This window comes from Puma concolor, unplaced genomic scaffold (genome assembly GCF_028749965.1).
Source record: "Puma concolor isolate L17-30 unplaced genomic scaffold, mPumCon1.1.hap2 unalloc_scaffold_27, whole genome shotgun sequence".
In the NCBI taxonomy this organism is placed as follows: Eukaryota; Metazoa; Chordata; class Mammalia; order Carnivora; family Felidae; genus Puma; species Puma concolor.
Window position 1 is genome coordinate 335,281 of NW_028240233.1, and position 17,437 is coordinate 352,717.

The 17,437-nt window shown below is 36.3% G+C and overlaps 3 protein-coding genes across 7 annotated transcripts in view; 2 read left to right on the forward strand and 1 right to left on the reverse strand.

The window, feature by feature from the left end:
- Positions 1–17,437, forward strand: part of LOC147571447 (EF-hand calcium-binding domain-containing protein 13-like) — a 157,988-nt gene that overhangs the window by 104,681 nt on the left and 35,870 nt on the right.
- LOC147571449 (EF-hand calcium-binding domain-containing protein 13-like) lies at positions 555–16,920 on the forward strand. Its single transcript, XM_086696399.1, has 7 exons — positions 555–931; positions 7,114–7,257; positions 7,591–7,659; positions 11,104–11,244; positions 15,227–15,298; positions 16,188–16,331; positions 16,787–16,920. Exons 1-7 carry the CDS (start codon positions 916–918, stop codon positions 16,912–16,914), a joined length of 714 nt encoding a protein of 237 aa, XP_086552525.1. The 5' UTR covers positions 555–915; the 3' UTR covers positions 16,915–16,920.
- The window catches only part of LOC147571450 (pleckstrin homology domain-containing family M member 1-like), a 191,938-nt gene continuing 175,372 nt past the window's right edge, over positions 872–17,437 (reverse strand). For 3 of the 5 annotated variants that reach the window (XM_086696389.1, XM_086696374.1, XM_086696373.1), the window contains 2 exons: positions 1,284–1,466; positions 872–1,179 (listed from right to left, as the gene is read on the reverse strand). The gene's annotated coding sequence lies outside the window, so the exon portion shown is untranslated. The remainder of the gene's footprint in view (positions 1,180–1,283; positions 1,467–17,437) is intronic. The other 2 variants (XM_086696388.1, XM_086696372.1) reach the window with 1 other exon arrangement.

Below are 17,437 nucleotides of genomic sequence, written 5' to 3' on the forward strand. Positions count from 1 at the left end.
CACCAAATCCTATGCACTGAGTTCCACATCAAGATGCCATCTTTGGTCCTATGGATTTCTAAGCCTTTTTCTTAGATTTCTCCAGAGTAAATTTAGGTGGTTACCATTATCCTAAAAGTAGTGTTTCTTAACCTTTAAAAAAAAAAAAAAATCACTCCCCTAAGGAGACTTTTTAGACGTTTTTGTCGTTTTCACCATCCCACACGCTATGAATGTTTAATGCCAAAAATAAATACTTGCTTATGTACTGTGGCCACAAACCATTGTAATGGCTAAGATTTTTTCCCCTCCAAGAACCTGTTTTCCTTCCTGAAAGCCTATCACCCTCAGTGACAATGCATGTCCTAAAGGTATCTAGAACTTTAGTTTCTGCTTATACTGCTAAACCCTATTTTCTAGAATTTCACTTAGATGTTAACACATTTGTAAGGAATATTGGCCTATAGCCTCTTTGCCTACCCACCATGTGTTTGTTTTGTTTTGCTTTTGTAGTTTTTGGACAAGTAGGAGCTACTGAAGGGTTTTATTCAGAGGAGTAACCAGATTTTTTTTTTTAAAGAGAAAGACCTCTCTTGCTGCATTGTTTAAAATAAATGGAGAGCAATGAGACTGATGCGATAGATTTTTAGCAATGCTATTGTAATAGCATAGGCATTAACTAATATAGTGATATACTCAAGAAGTATTTGGAAATAATTGAATAGAAATTGATAATCATATGTATGCAGAAGTTAAGGAAGAAGGAACAGTACAGGCTGACCCCCGGGCTTTTCACCTTTGTTATAACTTGACTATTAACTGCTGACAGATTAATTCAGAAGCAGTAATTCCTTCATCTACATTTTACTTTGCATTACAGAAAATGGCAAGATTACCTTTCAAGAATTTTTTATTAAGTTCTGTGATACATTGAACATGCCTAAAGCCTCAGGTGAGTTCCACTTAATATGTATCTACTGGCTCCGTGTGGAAGGACAGGCAGTGGTTTTCATGTTAAAACAACACAGGATTGGGGCGTCTGCGTCACTCAGTCGGTTGAGCAACTGACTCTTGACTTCGGCTCAGGTCATGATTCCAGGGTCATGGGCTCAACCTGCATCCATTCGCGCTGAGTATGAAGCCTGCTTAAGATTTCCTCTCTCCCTTCATCCTTCTCCCCAGCTTGTGCTCTCTCTCTCCCTAAAATAGTAAACAAACAAACAAAATCTTTTAAAAACCACACAGGATTAGATAAAGCACAGGTAAGTAAGAAACAATATAAAGATAAAACAATATAGGGGCACCTTGGTGGCTCAGTTGTTTAAGCGTCAGACTTCGGCTCAGGTCATGATCTTGTGGTCTGTGAGTTGGAGCCCCCCCATCAGGGTCTGTGCTGACAGCTCAGAGCCTGGAGCCTGCTTCGGATTCTGTGTCTCCCTCCCTCACTGCTCCTCCCCCACTCGTACTCGGTTTCCCTGTCTCTCTCTCTGTCAAAAATAAACAAACATTAATTTTTTTTAAAGATGAAACAATACAGTATTAGTTTATATAACTTGTGTTTGAATTATATGGCAAAGACTGCTAAGTTTACCCCAAACTCAAAGTTATGGGTAGTTTTACTTTGATAGTGCTAGAAAAATATTAGATTATATACTGTTCTCTGAGATTATTCACTAGGTATATCTGACCTGAATTTATCAGAATATTATAAACGATGAGAAAATAATTTTTAGAATGCAAATTGGTGCAGCCACTGTGGAAGACAATATGGAGTTTCCTCAAAAAGTTAAAAATAGAACTACCCTATGACCCAGCAATTTCACTACTAGGTATTTACACAAAAGGTACACAAATACTAATTTGAAGGGCCACGTGCACCCTGATGTTTATAGCAGCATTGTCAACAATTGCCAAATTATGGAAAAAACCCAAATGTCCATGGACTGATGAATGAATAAAGAAGTTACGGTGTATGCATATGTATATGTATATGTAATGGAATATTACTCAGCCATCAAAAGAATGAAATCTTGCCATTTGCAACAATGTGGATGGAACCAGGCTGGATTATGCTAAGCGAGATAAGTCAGGCAGAGAAAGACAAATACCATATGATTTCACACATGTGGAATTTAAGAAACAAAACGGATGAACGTAGGGGAAGGTGGGGGAAAGAGAGAGAAGCAAACCATATAAAGAGTCTTAACTATAGTGAACAAACTGAGGGTTGATGGAGGGAGGTGGCGGGGGATGGGCTAAAAGGATGATGGGTATTAAGGAGGGCATTTGTTACGTTGAACACTGGGTGTCACATGTAAGTGATGAATCACTAAATTCTACTGAAACCAAGAGTACACTATATGTTAACTAACTAGAATTTAAATAAAAATTTGAAAAATAAAAAGAAGACAACTTTAAAACTTTTGACCAACCTAGCAAAGTGGATTTTATACCTATCTTTTCTGTTTTTATGTATTCTCAACTACTCTCTTGACTATATTTTTGAGGAGCAAATTTATATTTATTGCAGTATAACTTGCATGTAGTAAAATTCACCTTTTTTTAGGTATATCGTTTTTTGAATCCTTAAAAATAATGTCATGTAACCATTACTAAACAGCACATAGACTGTATCACCACAGAAGTTTCTTTGTGTCCTTTTGTAGTCCATCCATTTCGCTAACCCTCATTCCTGGTGACCCCCGATCTGTTCTTTGACTCTAAAGTTTTGCCTTTTCTAGGATGTCATGTAAATGGAATCAGAACATATGAAGCTCATTTGAGTCTGGCTTCTTTCACATAGCATATTATACTTTACATTCATCAACTTTTTGCATGCAGTGTGTTTATTTTTATTGATGAGTATTATTGCATTACATGAATGTAATGTTTGTGTATTTACCAATTGATAAACTATTGAAATTTCCTGGGTTTTGGTGATTATGAGTGAAGCTTCTATAAATATTTATGTACAGGTATTTGTGTGGACATATATTTTCATTTCTCCTAGTTGAATACCTAGAAATGGGATTGCTGGGATATATATAATTAAATTGATAGAAACTGCCAAACATCAATTTATGATAGATAACATCCATTTATGATTAAAAAACAAACCTCTCAACAAAGTGTGTACAGAAGGAACATACCTCAGCCTAATGAAGACCGTATACGAAAGGCCACATATATGCTCAATGGGGAAAAACTGAAAGCTTTTCTTCTAAGATCAGGAACAAGACAAGGATGCCTATTCTTGCCAGTTTTTTTGTTTTGTTTTGTTTACTAAAATATAGTTTACATAAAATGTTATATTAGTTTCAGGCATACAACATAGTGATTCAATAATTCTATGTATTGCTCACTTCTCACCATGATAAGTGTAGTTATCATCTGTCACAATAAAAGTGTCACAATACAGTGTTATTGACTATGTTCCCTATGCCGTAATTTTTCTCACTATTTTTACTCAACTTGTATTCACAGTATTGGAAGTCCTACTGAGAACAATTAGGCAAGAAAAGGGAACAAAAGTCATCCAAATTGGAAAGAAAGAAGTAAAACTGTTACTATTTGCAGATAACACAATATTATATGTAGAAAACCCTAAAGGCTCTATTAAAAAAAACTGTTAGAACTAATAAACAAATTCAGTAAAGTTGCACCATATGAAATCCAATAGAAAAACCAGTTGCATTTCTATTTGCTAATAAACTATCAGAAAGAAATTAAGAAAACTATCCCATTACAATTGCATTGAAAAGAACAAAATCCCTAAGAATAAATTTAACCAAGGAGGTGAAAGACCTGTACACTGAAAACTATAAGACATTGAAGAAAGAAATTGAAGATGATGCAAATGAATGGAAAGATATTCCATGCTTGTGGAGTCAAAGAATTAATAACGTTAAAATGTCCATACTACCCAAAGCGATATACGGGCTCACTGCAATCCCTATCAACATTCCAATGGCATTTTTCACACCTAGAACAAACAATCCTAAAATTTGTGTGGAGCCATAGAAAACCCTGATAGCCAAAGCAATCTTGAGAAAGAGCAAAGCTGGAGCCATCATACTTTCTGATTCCAAACTTTATTACAAAAGTATAGTAATCAAAACTCTATGGTATTGGCATAAAAACAGACATCAGTGGAACAGAACGGAGAGCTCAGAAATAAACCCTTGCGTATACGGTCAATTCATTTATGACAAACGAGGCAAGAATATATAGTGGGGAAAGGACAGACTCTTCAATAAGCGGTGTTGGGAAAACTAGACAACCACATGCAAAAGAATGAAACTGGATTCCTATCTTAGACTATGATTAAATACTTGCACTTGTAAGACCTGAAACCATAAAACTCCTGGAAGAGGGGCGCCTGGATGACTCAGGTAATTGTCTGGCTTGGCTCAGGTCATGATCTCGCGGTCTGTGGGCGTCGGGCTCTGTGCTGACAGCTCGGAGCCTGGAGCCTGCTTCGGATTCTGTGTCTCCCTCTCTCTCCTCCCCTCCCCGGCTCATGCTCGCTCGCTCTCTCTCTCTCTATCTCTCTCTCTGTGTCACAAAAACAAATGAGAAATGTTGAAAAAAAATTTTTTTAACGTTTAAAAAAAATCTAGGAAAAAACATAGGCAGTAAGCTCTCTGACATCCATCTTGGAAAAAATTAAAAAAAAAACAATTTTGTCTATTAATACGATATCATAGGTAAAGTCAAAGAACAAATAACAATATGGTAGAAACTACAATGTATATCACAGAAGAAAAATAGAAAAATGGGCAAAAATCATGGATATATAAATCATAAAAAAGATCTTAAATGGCTTATGAACATATTAAGAGATGTTTGATTTTACTCATAATACGAAATATGCAAATTAAAATGGAGATACAATTTCTCACCCATTAGATTGGCAAAAATTGAAAACCTTCACAGCATACTCTGTTAGGTTGTAGAGAAAAAGACGTTTACCTATAGCTGGTGGGCATTTAACATGCTACCATTCTAATGGAGGGAATTTGGCAATGTCTAACAGAACTACATATGCCTTTACCTTTGGACCCAGCAATCCTGCTTCTAGGAATTTTCCCTGAAGATACCCTCCAACAATGTGAAAATATAGATACATAAGATTATTCATTACAGAATTATTTGAGATGGCAAAATATAATGAAAATACTTAATGTGTAAACATTGGAGGTTAGTTGAATAAACTTTAGTTTCTATGTACAGTAGAGTATTATACAACTATAAAAAAGAATTTTTTAAAAAGGAGTTTCAGGGGTGCCTGCATGACTTAGTCGGTTAGGCGTCCGACTTTGGCTCCGGTCATGATCTCACGGCTCGTGAGTTCAAGCCCCGTGCCAGCCTGGAGTCTGCCTTGGATTCTGTGTCTCCATCTCTCTCTGCCCCTCCCCTACTCATGCTCATGCTTTCTCTCTCTCTCTTTCCAAAATAAACATTAAGAAAAAAGAATTTCATACCTCTGCTTTTTGTACTACTGATTTTATACCTTTCCAGCATTTAAAACTACAAATTTCCCTCTGAGCACTTTCACAGCATCTCACAAAATTTTATATGTTGTGATTTGATAATCACTTATTTCAAATATTTTCTAATTTACCTTGTGATATCTCATTTGAAACATGAGTTATTTAGAAATGTACTATTTAGGGGCACCTGGGTGGCTCAGTTGGTTAAGTGTCCGACTTCGGCTCAGGTCATGATCTCATGGTTCCTGGGTTGGAGCCTCGTGTCGGGCTCTGTGCTGACGGCTCAGAGCCTGGAGCCTGCTTCGGATTCTGTGTCTCCCTCTCTGTCTGCCCCTCTCCCACCCACGCTCTGCCTCTCTCTGTCTCTCAAAAATAAATAAACATTACAAAAATTAAAGAACTATATTATTTAATTTCCAAATATTTGGACATGTGCTAGGGATCTTGTTACTGATTTCTAATTTAATACACCTTGGTCAGAGAATTTATTTCGTACAATTTAAATTCTTTTAAATACATTAAGATTTGGTTTAAAGACTAGCATGTGGTCTACCTAGGTGAATATTCCATGTGCACTTGAAAGAATGTATATTCTGTAGTTGTTGGGTAGTGTTCTATAAATATCATTAGGTTAGATTGTTTGCTAGTTTTGTTGGATATTCTAATTTCTGATTTTTTTAAACATTAAAATTTTTTTTTGTTTTAATATTTATTTTTGAGAGAGAGAGGGGGAGAGAGAGAGAGAGAGAGAGAGAGAGAGAGAGAGAGAGAAAGAGAAAGAGAGTACGAGCAGGGGAAGGGCAGAGAGAGAGGGAAACACAGACTCCAAAGCAGGCTCCAGGCTCTGAGCTGTCAGCACAGAGCCCAACACAGGGCTCTAACTCATGAACTGTGAGATCGTGACCTAAGCCAAAGTCAGACACTTAACTGACTGAGCCACCCAGGCGCCCTTAATTCTTACTGATGTTTATTCTAGTTGTTCAATTAATTACTAAGTGCAAGATTTTCAAATCTGCAGTTCTGATTATGGGTTCATGCATTCCTCCCTTTAATTCTGCAAGCTTTTGCTATATTTGGAAGGCTCTTGTTAGATGCATACACATTTGATATTGTTGCAAAATTTAATGTATATGACCTTATGAAATGTACTTTGTCTGTTGCTCTCTTTTGTCTTATTTTTGCTGCTCTTCTGTTTCTTTCCCCCAGTTTCCTTACTTATATTTATACATTTATGTGTACCTATTGTCACCTATTTTAAATTATTTTAGGTACATAAATAAATACAAATACTGCCTTTTCTCTTAAGTATAATTTTATATCTTGGGAGATTTTTTCCCCCACTCTTTTTTAAATATAAAGGAGACGGGTGCCTGGGTGGCTCAGTCGGTTGAGCGTCTGACTTCAACTCAGGTCATGATCTCGCGGTCTGTGAGTTCAAGCCCCGTGTCAGGCTCTGTGCTGACAGCTCAGAGCCTGGAGCCTGCTTCAGATTCTGTGTCTCCCTCTGTCTCTGCCCCTCCCCAGATCATGCTCTGTCTTTCTCTCTCTCTCTGTCAAAAATAAATAAACATTAAAAAAAATTAAAGTATAAAGGAGAAACATGAAAATTCCTTTCTAAGTGAAGGTGATTATCTCTTCCCAGGAAATAAAAATCAATTTTACAACATCAACATTTACAAAAATGAACTTAAAGACATTCCTGTACTTCAGCAAAATTTAAATGCCATTGGAATCTATCTAACAGATGATAAAATAAAGGAGACTTTGGATAACACTCATCCTAACGGTGAGTAATTATTTCAATTTAAAATAACAAATTTTGCGTATTTCAGAAGTTTCACTCTAAATGCCAAAGGAAATATACTGCCATATATCTTTTAAAAGAGAAATTAAAAATTGTTTCTTGTCTATCAATTTATGGGTTTTTATCAGAGGAATTGATGTTCAAAGTGCATCTCTGACAGCTTTATTTTAGGTCGATTCTGCATATCACACGTGTCACAATAGGATTACCAGTCCTCTCCATTATTTTTGTGTTTATAGCTCTGGTGTTATAACATCAAGTGGTCCTTTTTACAATAATATCTAAATTCTTTCTTTTTTTCTTTTTTAAAAAAAGATGAAGTGGTGAGTTTTAAGGATTTCATCAGAGAATTGGACAACAGTGATGAATTTATCGAGTGCCACAGTAAGTATGAAATTCAAAATGCATATGAACAGGAACTTCATTTTTGGGGGTCGGTGTATGTATAGTTATGTGCGTATATAGACTTTATATATACTCTACCAAACCCCCCTTTTATGCATTTTCTCATTTAAACTCAGTTGATGTTGTAAACTCTAGGTTTTCACACATAGATACATATTTTTCATACTGTAATATTCTTGAATTATTTAAAAAAATTTCTGTTGTCTCTCTTTCTTCCTTGTCATGTGTTTTATTGCTATATTCTTTCTTTTGTCCTTCCTAATGCTGATGGGGTTATCCATCTTATAATCAAAGTAATCAAGTTTGGTTTTTTAAATCACATCTAATGACTTTTCCCCTCTGTATTCTTATCTTTCTTGTTTATTTCTTCATATATATATATTTTTACATTTGCTCTCTATCTCCTTGTGAAAAACATTGGCTAAATGCTTAACTTTTTTCGGTTTGTTTTGACATTTCAGCACAGTTCTATCATGAGGACACTAAAACAGCCTTGGACCACAGACATTGAGATTGAGAATTGTAGTCCTAAAACGGGGGTTTTAAAAGAAGTATTGAAATAAGTGGATTCTCTCTAAAGAATCTGTACTTGGGATGCAGTTCCACTCACTATCTCAGGATAAGTTTGGTGGGAACCTTGACAAATTAATTCTATATTCATTATAGAAGATTATAGATCTATGAATAGCTAAGACCCTTTTGGGAAAAAAAAAAGATAAAGATCTTGCTTTGTCACATGTTAGTACATAGCATAATGCTGTTGTAATATAGACCTGTGAAAATAGACCAGTGCATCACAATACAGAACCCGGTAGAGACTTCTATTAATGGGAACTCGGAATGTGATAGAAATGACATCATCAGTTAGTGGGGAAAAGATGTATTATTTAGCTTCTGATTTGAGAAAATTGTCTTACAATGCAGAGAAAATGAAGTAGAATCCCTATGTCATACCATATACAAAAATAACCTTCAAAGAATCAAATGAATGTTAAAATGGATCTCAAAGATTAAACTATAAAGCTGATGGAAGAAAATGTAAGAAAAACTATTGTGCCTTGTGGTTATGGATACCTTCGTAAAGATGTTACTCCCCAAAAGCACAACCATGGGGTAAAAAAGGATTTGATTACATCAAAATTAAGGATTTCTGGTAAATCAAGGACTCTAAAACATGTAACAGACTGGAGAAGAAGATAATTACAAGATAACCAACAAAAAATTAATATCTCAAATATAAGGAAATTCTGCAAATCAACAGTAGAAAGAAAGAAATCAACTGGAAAAATAAGTAAGGATATAAGACTTAGTATACAGGAGGAGAAACCCACATAGCTAAATATGTGTATGAAGAGAGTTGGCAATACTCACAAATTGCTAGTGAGTAGGTAAAGTGGTACAGCATTCCAGATTGCAATCTAGCAGTACTTGTCAAATTCAGTATGCATATTTCTTATGATCCAATAATTCTATTCTCAGATAAATAGCCCAGAGAAGTTTCTTGTAGAGACATGTACAGGGATGCTCCCTGCAACATTATGGGAGGAAAGAAATGAAAACAATCTATGAGTCCACGATTGGGGAAATGGTTGAATAAAATACGGTCCATACATACACGTCATAACAGTAAACTAGATTTACATTTGCACCAGAGAGAGACCTCAGTAACAATACGGTTCCATGAAGAAAGGAAAAAATGGAATAAGTGTATAACAAAGAATGCTTTATATAGGTTGGGTTTCTACTAATGCCCATAAAACACAACCATATTTATATCTATTTCCAGGTAAACACTGAATTCTAAATAGAAAGATGAGATTGAAATAGACGGATTGAAAGAAATTGAGAAAGAGATTGAGATTGAAGTGACAGTATTAACAAAGTTGACTTCAGAAACAGATTAGAGTACTCTGTATCCTAAACACATACACATTCTTTTCAAATACTTATGGAATAGCCACAAAAATAGATGATGTATTTAAGCCACAAATAAAAATTTCAGTGAATTCTAAAAATCAGAAGTCATTCACACCACATAGTCTGACCATGATGTTGTGACATTAAAATTATTTGTGAAAGAAAGGAAAAGTGTTGCTTTTAAGATGAAAAACAAATTGCCTTGTAAGTAATTCCTTGGTTGAAGAATAAAAGAAACCTGAAAGATTTTAGAAATGATGACAGTGAAAGCACTATGTATCAAATCGTGTAGAGTGTGACCAAAACAATCTTACAGGATATTTTATAGCATTAAATGCTTTTATTAGAAAACAAGAAATATCAAAAATAATTTATCTTTTTTTGAGTTTATTTTCGGAGAGAGAGTGCGTATGGGGGGGCGGGGGGGGGGGAGAGCAGAGACAGAGAAGGAGAGACAGAATCCCAAGCAGGCTCCTTGCTGTCAGCGCAGCTGACATGATCGTGACCTGGGCCAAAATGAAGAGTGGGACGCTTAACCGACTGAGGCACCCAGGCGCCTCCAGAACAATGTATCTTAAACGTTCAGCTTACAGAGCTAACCAGCAGGATAAACAACAAAAGAGCAGTACAATCCCCCTGAAAAGTGCTAGTCAGGAGCTAACAAAGTGGAAAGTTGAAGTTAGTGAAATAGAACACACACACACGCACGCACGCACGCACGCACACACACACACACACACGCACGCACACGCACTTATCCATATAACCAAAAGTTGGTTCTTTCAAAAGACTAATAAAGAACTCTTTAGGAAGTATGATGAAGGGGAAAAAATAGGGAGGACATAATAAAGAAGACAGTTGTAACTTGGATACAAGGGAGATTAAAAGATATAAATGAATAACACTTAAGTTAGTAAAGCAACAAATTATTGGCATGTCATCAACAACACTGTCATTCTTTCCAAATGTTTAGATAAAGACAGAAAGGGCTGCCTTTTTTTAATGTTTGTTTATTTATTTTTGAGAGAGAGAGAGTGAGCGAGCATGAGTAGGGAAGGGGCAGAGAGAGAGAGTGCCAGATCTGAAGCTGGCTCTGCGCTGACAGCACAGCGCCTGATGTGGGGCTCGAGCTCACAAACCGTGAGATCAAGACCTGAGCCAAAGTCAGACACTTAACTGACTGAGCCACCCAAGTGCCCCCTTTTGTTTCCCCATCATGGCACTATTTTCTTAGAGATAATTTTGGTATTTTGTTGTTTTGTTTAGCTTCCTGCGTTGAACTAGTAAGGTAAACTATTTCAGTGTGTCTTGTTTTCTGATATAAGCATTGTAAACCTATAAATGTTGTAGAGCTTTCAGTTTGGAGAATATTTCAGAGAGACAAAAATCTCTCAAGACTGGGTATTCTAGAAAATGAATACATTTCACCCAAATCAAGTTGTTATGTGCGTCTCTGGATAGACTGACCTACTAGATACCTTTGTATTTTGTCATGTCTCTGTTTAGGAATAGAAGATGCATGTAACATTGTTAATAGTGTCTTTGATAGGAAAGTTGAAGTTAAAGACCTTTTATCTGCGTTGGAGGGCCTGGAGAAACCTTTAAATGAAGAAAAACCTGGGGTGTTACTGAACTCTGAAACAGATGGTGAGTTCTTGAGTTACCTCTCAGTTTTCCTGTTTAGACTATATGTGTTCATGCTGGCTCATTTTTTTTTTTTTTTTTTTTTTTTTTTTTAAGAATACTAATACCATAGGTTTAGGAAGATTGTTATGGGACTGCTATGTTTATAAATTGGTTACTGAGAATTGTTGTAACCCTTTTGGAAAGTGTGTGGATACTCTTCTTTATTTGGAGAAGACTAGTAGAAACAAGTACTGTTTTTATCCAGGTTTTAAAATCGGATACGTCTTGGGGCGCCTGGGTGGCTCAGTCAGTTAAGCGTCCAACTCTTCATTTTGGCTCAGGTCATGATCTCACGGTTTGAGATCACGATCTCACAGTGCTCTGCACTGACAGACGGAGCCTGCCTGGGATTCTCTCTCTCTCTTTGCTCTCTGCCCTTCCCCTGTTCTCTCCCTCTCTCTCTCCCTCTCAAACATAAATAAATAACCATTTAAAAAATGTTTAAAAAGATGTTTTCAAACATTTTAAAAAATAAATAAAATCAGATACTTCTTTTTTAAAGATTTTTAAAAATGTTTTTATTTATTTTTGAGGGAGAGAGAGTGGAGGAGGGTCAGAGAGAGGGAACACAGAGTCTGAAGCAGGCTCCAGGCTCTAAGGTGTCAGCACAGAGCCTGACGCGGGGCTCAAACTCATGGACCATGAGATTATGACCTGAGCCGAAGTCAGACGCTTGACGACTGAGCCACCCAGGCGCCCCATCTTTTTTCTTTTTAGGTCATTTATGCTAGTGGTTTGTCAATTTTAATAACTCTTAACTAATTCCTGGCTTTCTGATCCTCTCTATCGTGTGTGTTTATTGTTTCCTCGATTTATGTTTTCATCTGTATCATTTTCTTCTCTACCATTGATTTTGTGACATTTTGTATATATATTTCACATATAGAATGAAATGATCACAACGATAGATCTAGTTAACACGTCACCATGCATAGTTAAAAGAAGGGGTTTTTTTCTTATGTTGAGAAATTTTAAGATTTACTCTCTGAGCAACCTGCAAATATGCAATACAGTATATTTTTGGATATATATGTATTTTCTATTCTTTTAATTTCACTCTTTCTGTACTCTTCTAAAAAAAGATAAATTTGAAAACATGTAAGGGAAACTAAAATTTGAAAAGAAAGAAACAGGACATAAAGAAATTAAAACTATAATAAAATTAATTAGCAGACAACAATATTAGCAGATTAAACATGGGTGAAGAGAGAAATATGAAGTGCAAAGGAGTTTGAAGAAATTATACAGAATGCAGCATAGAAAGACAGAGTTGGAATATAGGAAAGAGGTTAGGGGCGCTGGGGTGGCTCAGTTGATTGAGCATCAGATTTCTGCTCAGGTCATGATCTTGTGGTTTGTGAGTTAGAGCCCTGCATTGGGCTCACTGCTGGAAGCATGGAGCCCTCTTCAGATCCTCTGTCTCCCTCTCTGCACATCTCCTACTCTCTCTCTCCCCCACATAAATAAACATTAAAAAAAAGAAGAAGAAGAAGAAGCTAAAAGGAAGGCAGAATGAAGAGGTCTACTTATTATGGCAATCAGTTTGAAATATATATGTGTATCTCTGATTACGTTATATATTAGTTACAACTAATATAATGTTCCATCTCAGTAAAGCTAGAAAAAGAAAGAATGAAAAGATGTGATATATATCCACACAGGAGAGAAGAGACAGAGTGGTTGCAGAGAAAATATTTGGAGAACTATAGCTGAGAATTTTCCAGAATGAGAAAGACCTAAACCTACCAATACAAGAATTCCAGTGAATCCCACATAGGATGAAAGGAAATCCATACGTAGGGTTATCATGATGAAACTGTGACATACCAAAGAGAAAGAAAAATCTTAAAGGTAGCTAGAGAGAAAAGTCAGATTATCTATAAAGGAGGAACTGTTTCTTATTCTTGATATTTTTTTCTGGGTCTTGAAATCTAGAGAAACATTTTTGTAAATTGAGGATAACCACCCCACGTTCCCCTCCACTTTGGGAGGAACTTAGGCTTTGTCTGAGCCTTTGAAAGTACAAACTAAAATTCATCCAATTTTGTTTTGTTTTAGTTTTGTGTTTGGCAAACACTCTTTGGGTAAAAACAGTCGCCGTGTTTCTGGATTACAGCCTTTCATCAGTTGTTTGGTCTGGGAATTTCTTACTTTCTTGGCAGCACATTGATGAATTCAAGATTTAAAAAAAATTTTTTTTTTTTAACATTTATTTTTGAGACAGAGAGAGACAGAGCATGAGTCGGGGAGGGTCAGAAAGAGAGAGGGAGACACAGAATCTGAAACAGGCTCCAGACTCCAAGCTATCGGCACAGAGCCCGACGCGGGGCTCGAACTCACGGACTGTGAGATCGTGACCTGTGCCGGAGTCGGACGCTTAACCGACTGAGCCACCCAGGCGCCCCAAGATTTTTTTTTATAGCAATAATTTTATTTAGAATTTTTAGTTGTTTTTAGTAGGAGGGCTGATCCAGATATCTAGCTACTAAATACCAGAAATTGAAATCATTTTTTTCTTTCAATTAAATTAAATCAGACCCTGGGGGCAGGGTGGTTGATTACTGGCACCCTCTCCCATTCCAAAGTCACACCATAATGTGGGAGACAGAGGTAAAACTTCCTTGCATTGTGTTTCTACTGACGCTTTGTTGTTGGAGCCTGTGGTAATCCTGCATCTGTGTGAAGGGAAGCTCCCACAGGGTAATTCTCACTCTTTCCCATCAAACCTCTAGTCTCTCAACCCCTCCCTGTCCCTCTCTTTCCTTCTGTCTCTGTCTCCAGACAAACTCTGCCTCTCTATTTAGGCATTTGGCATATTTTCTTCAATGACTCTAGGTTTTTGCAAACACAGTCCCTACAAAAACTCTCAGTCTACAAAAATCTCAGGAGTGAGGAAATATTTAAGGCCAAGCTAACTGCTTCGAATAGGAAAGATGGGTCAAATTATCCTGCCACTTCAAGAGGTATAGTGCCATAGCTCCAATATTTGCTATTTAGATAAATTACAATAGACTTCAATAGAGAAGGGTAACTTTTGAATCAGGCTCTGCAGAGTCCGCTAACTCAAATGCCTGCAGTAGCCAGGCACGTAATGCAAAATTAATAAAATGAGTTGGTTATAAGACAAAAGGAAGGGGTGTGGACTGTAAGGTAACTTGAGAGCATGTGTCCTAGATGAAGATAGTTAAATTCAAATGGAAAGAAAACCCCACCACTCCCTAGGACAATGAACATGACTGAATCTCAGCTATATTCAGTCTGTGGGCTACCAGCCTATGATCCCTGAAGCAGGCTTCTGTAGGAGTGGGAACACAATCTTTTCCTTCTACCCTTCTAGGTTCCCAGCTGGAGCCCTGTAACAAAAGACAGATCAACAAGAGAAAAGCATTCAAATTTAATATAAATTTTACATGAAAGGGGAATATTCATAAGGAGTTGTTAAACCTTGGTGTTTAATGTTTTGGTGTTAGCTTTGATGAAGCGTGGAAAGTGGTAGAAAACTGTGATGGGACAAAATGATATGAGCTGAGGGTGGTCAACCAGGGGAAACTTAGTAAGGTCTGTTCGTTCAGATTCCTCTTGGTGTCCCTCCAACCCTCAGTCTTCAGAGATAAGGATGCACCCTCCCTCTGGGTATAGCAAGGGCATCTCTCACATGAGTGTCTTATGACCTGCCTCGGGGCAGGGGATGGGGAGGTCTGAATCCTAACTGTACCTTGCAATTCCCAGATTGTGTTTCCTTGCATTCCCTGTTTGTGTGTGTGTGTGTGTGTGTGTGTGTGTGTGTGTGTGTACACGCACATGCTCATAATCTAAGTGTATTTCTTACCATGCATTATGGTCACAGAAGTTTGAAAGCTGAATGAAATTGAAACAATACCAGATCCCTGCTTTCATGAGCTTAAAATCTATTTAAATTCCATTTTGTTTCTTAACTTTGCAGAAAGTAAAAAGATCTTAAAAGATGTAACTGATGTTTTCACTAATTCACCTAAACCATCAACACCATTCAATAGTAAGTATAGTAAAAGAATGAAAATTAAAAGTAAATTTCTAAGATAATTCAATGGTATTCTTTTTCTAAAATATGGTTTGTTTTCCCCTGTATTTTTAATTCCTTAAGTTTTCTTTTTAATGTATCAAGATGTTATAATCTGCTTTCTTATTCCTTATCATATTTAATCTGTGCTTTGACTGTAATGAATTATTTAGAATTACATTCCTAGAATATGCTTTCTTAAAGCGAAATAGTTTGTCTCAGTATATGCTCCAGTATAAGGTACACATTTTCTCCCCTGGTGAATCTAATACAATTTTCTCTCACCTCCAATAATTTCCATATGCTTCTTTTTCTCACCTATAGTGAAATGTTAAAAAAAAGTACAAAAAAAAAAAAAAAAAGGATTTACTGCATGTAATACTAGTAGGTAGGCTAGCAAGAAAGAGAGGCTTTCTGATGCCTAGGATAGGGTGTGGCTGTTTTTCAGTGCATAACAGATTTATATTTTTCAGTTTTCCTTTTGCCAACTAGCTGGGTTCTATTTTTGATATTTGACTTCATTCCAAGAGCTATTTATTATCAAGCTGTTCTTGAAATGCTTTACAGTCTCTGAAAGACTGGAGCATGTAGTAGAAAAACCTTTGAGGAGAAATAGTTAATAAATAAAAGCAAACTTGTACAAAAATGTTGCAGAAACTCAACTTTTAGCTGGCTAGGGGTATGTTAAATTTTGCTTATTGTTTAAGTGACTTCTGAAAACAAAGCCCACTGACATGTTTTGAAAGCCCTCTAACTCAGAATTCCTTTTGTAATGCATCTACTCTGTGCAGGTTAGGGTGTTAAGTCTAAAAAAGGGCTTTGCCTCAACTTCCTCATCAGTTCTCTATTCTTGACATGTCTACAGATTTATTTAAAGAGATTACAACTCTTGATAAGATCAGAAATGATAAGATGCCTATAAATGAGCTGAGGTCCCAACTCCGGAAGGCTAGAATTCCATTAAGCAACAAGACGTTCCAGGAAATTCTGGGTCAAGCATCTATTGATGGTGAGTCCTTTTTAAAAGAACAATCTCTGTTGAAGTCCTAGTTTTACTGTGTGCTTGGGATATGTTTTATATATGTATGTTTTAGATAAACTAGGTCTTAGAAACATAATGAGAATGTAGGCATACTGAGAACAAATTAAAATTAATATTTTTTTACTCTTGGAAGTATTTTTAAGAGTCACCCTCTGTCTGACATCACATTTGTAAAATGTATACATCAATATTTAATTAAGACAAATAATACGGTTAGAATTTTTTCTTGTTTTAAGGGAATAGATTCGTGGTAAAATTCTTTTAAATTGATTAGTTTTTATCTGGCTAATTTTCAGACATTAACAAAATTTGTCCCCCCCCCCCCCCACACACACACACCATTCCCTGTCATGGTTATTTTAATGATGATTATTCACATTGACACCTTTGCCATTTTGTAATCCTTATACTTTACTTTTTAGAAAATAGTGAAGTAAGTCTCAAACAAATGTTGGAGGCTTTGAACACAAATAAGCCAGCTCCTGAATTTGAAGGTGGGTCATATTTCCCATTGCCTTTTGTTATTATTAAACAGTATTGTGAGCTATAAATGATATTCAAAAGCTGTATATTTTTATAATTAAAAGTACACAGTTTGACATATGCACACACCTATAAACCTGTCATCACAATCAAGGTAATGAACACATCCCTGACCTGCAAAACTGCCTCATGCTCCTTTGTAATCTCTCCTGCCTTTTTCCCATCCTGTTCCTCATCCGTAGGCAACCACTGATCTGCTTTTTGCCAGTATAGATCCATTGGCATTTACCAGACTTTTATAAAATGGGTATATTCTTTTTTGCAAGATGCTTTCATTCAGCATAATTATTTTGAGATTCATCCACGTAGCATGTATCAGCAGTTCATTCTTATTTATTACTGGCATAGCACTCCATTTTACTGATACACTGGTTTATCTACTTACCTGGTGAGGCTCGTTAGGCTATTTCCAGTTTGGGGCTCTTATAAATAAAGCTGTTATGAACAGTTGTGTACAATTTATTGTATGAATGTATGCTTTTCCTTTCTCTTGAGTAGTTACCAAAGATTGGCTGGTTCACATGGTAGGT

Excerpts from the sequence above, each read along its gene's own strand:
- LOC147571449 (XM_086696399.1), top strand. Across the intron at positions 15,299-16,187 it reads ACCATCAACACCATTCAATA|ATTTATTTAAAGAGATTACA; the intron begins GTAAGTATAGTA and ends ACATGTCTACAG. Across the intron at positions 16,332-16,786 it reads GGGTCAAGCATCTATTGATG|AAAATAGTGAAGTAAGTCTC; the intron begins GTGAGTCCTTTT and ends TTTACTTTTTAG.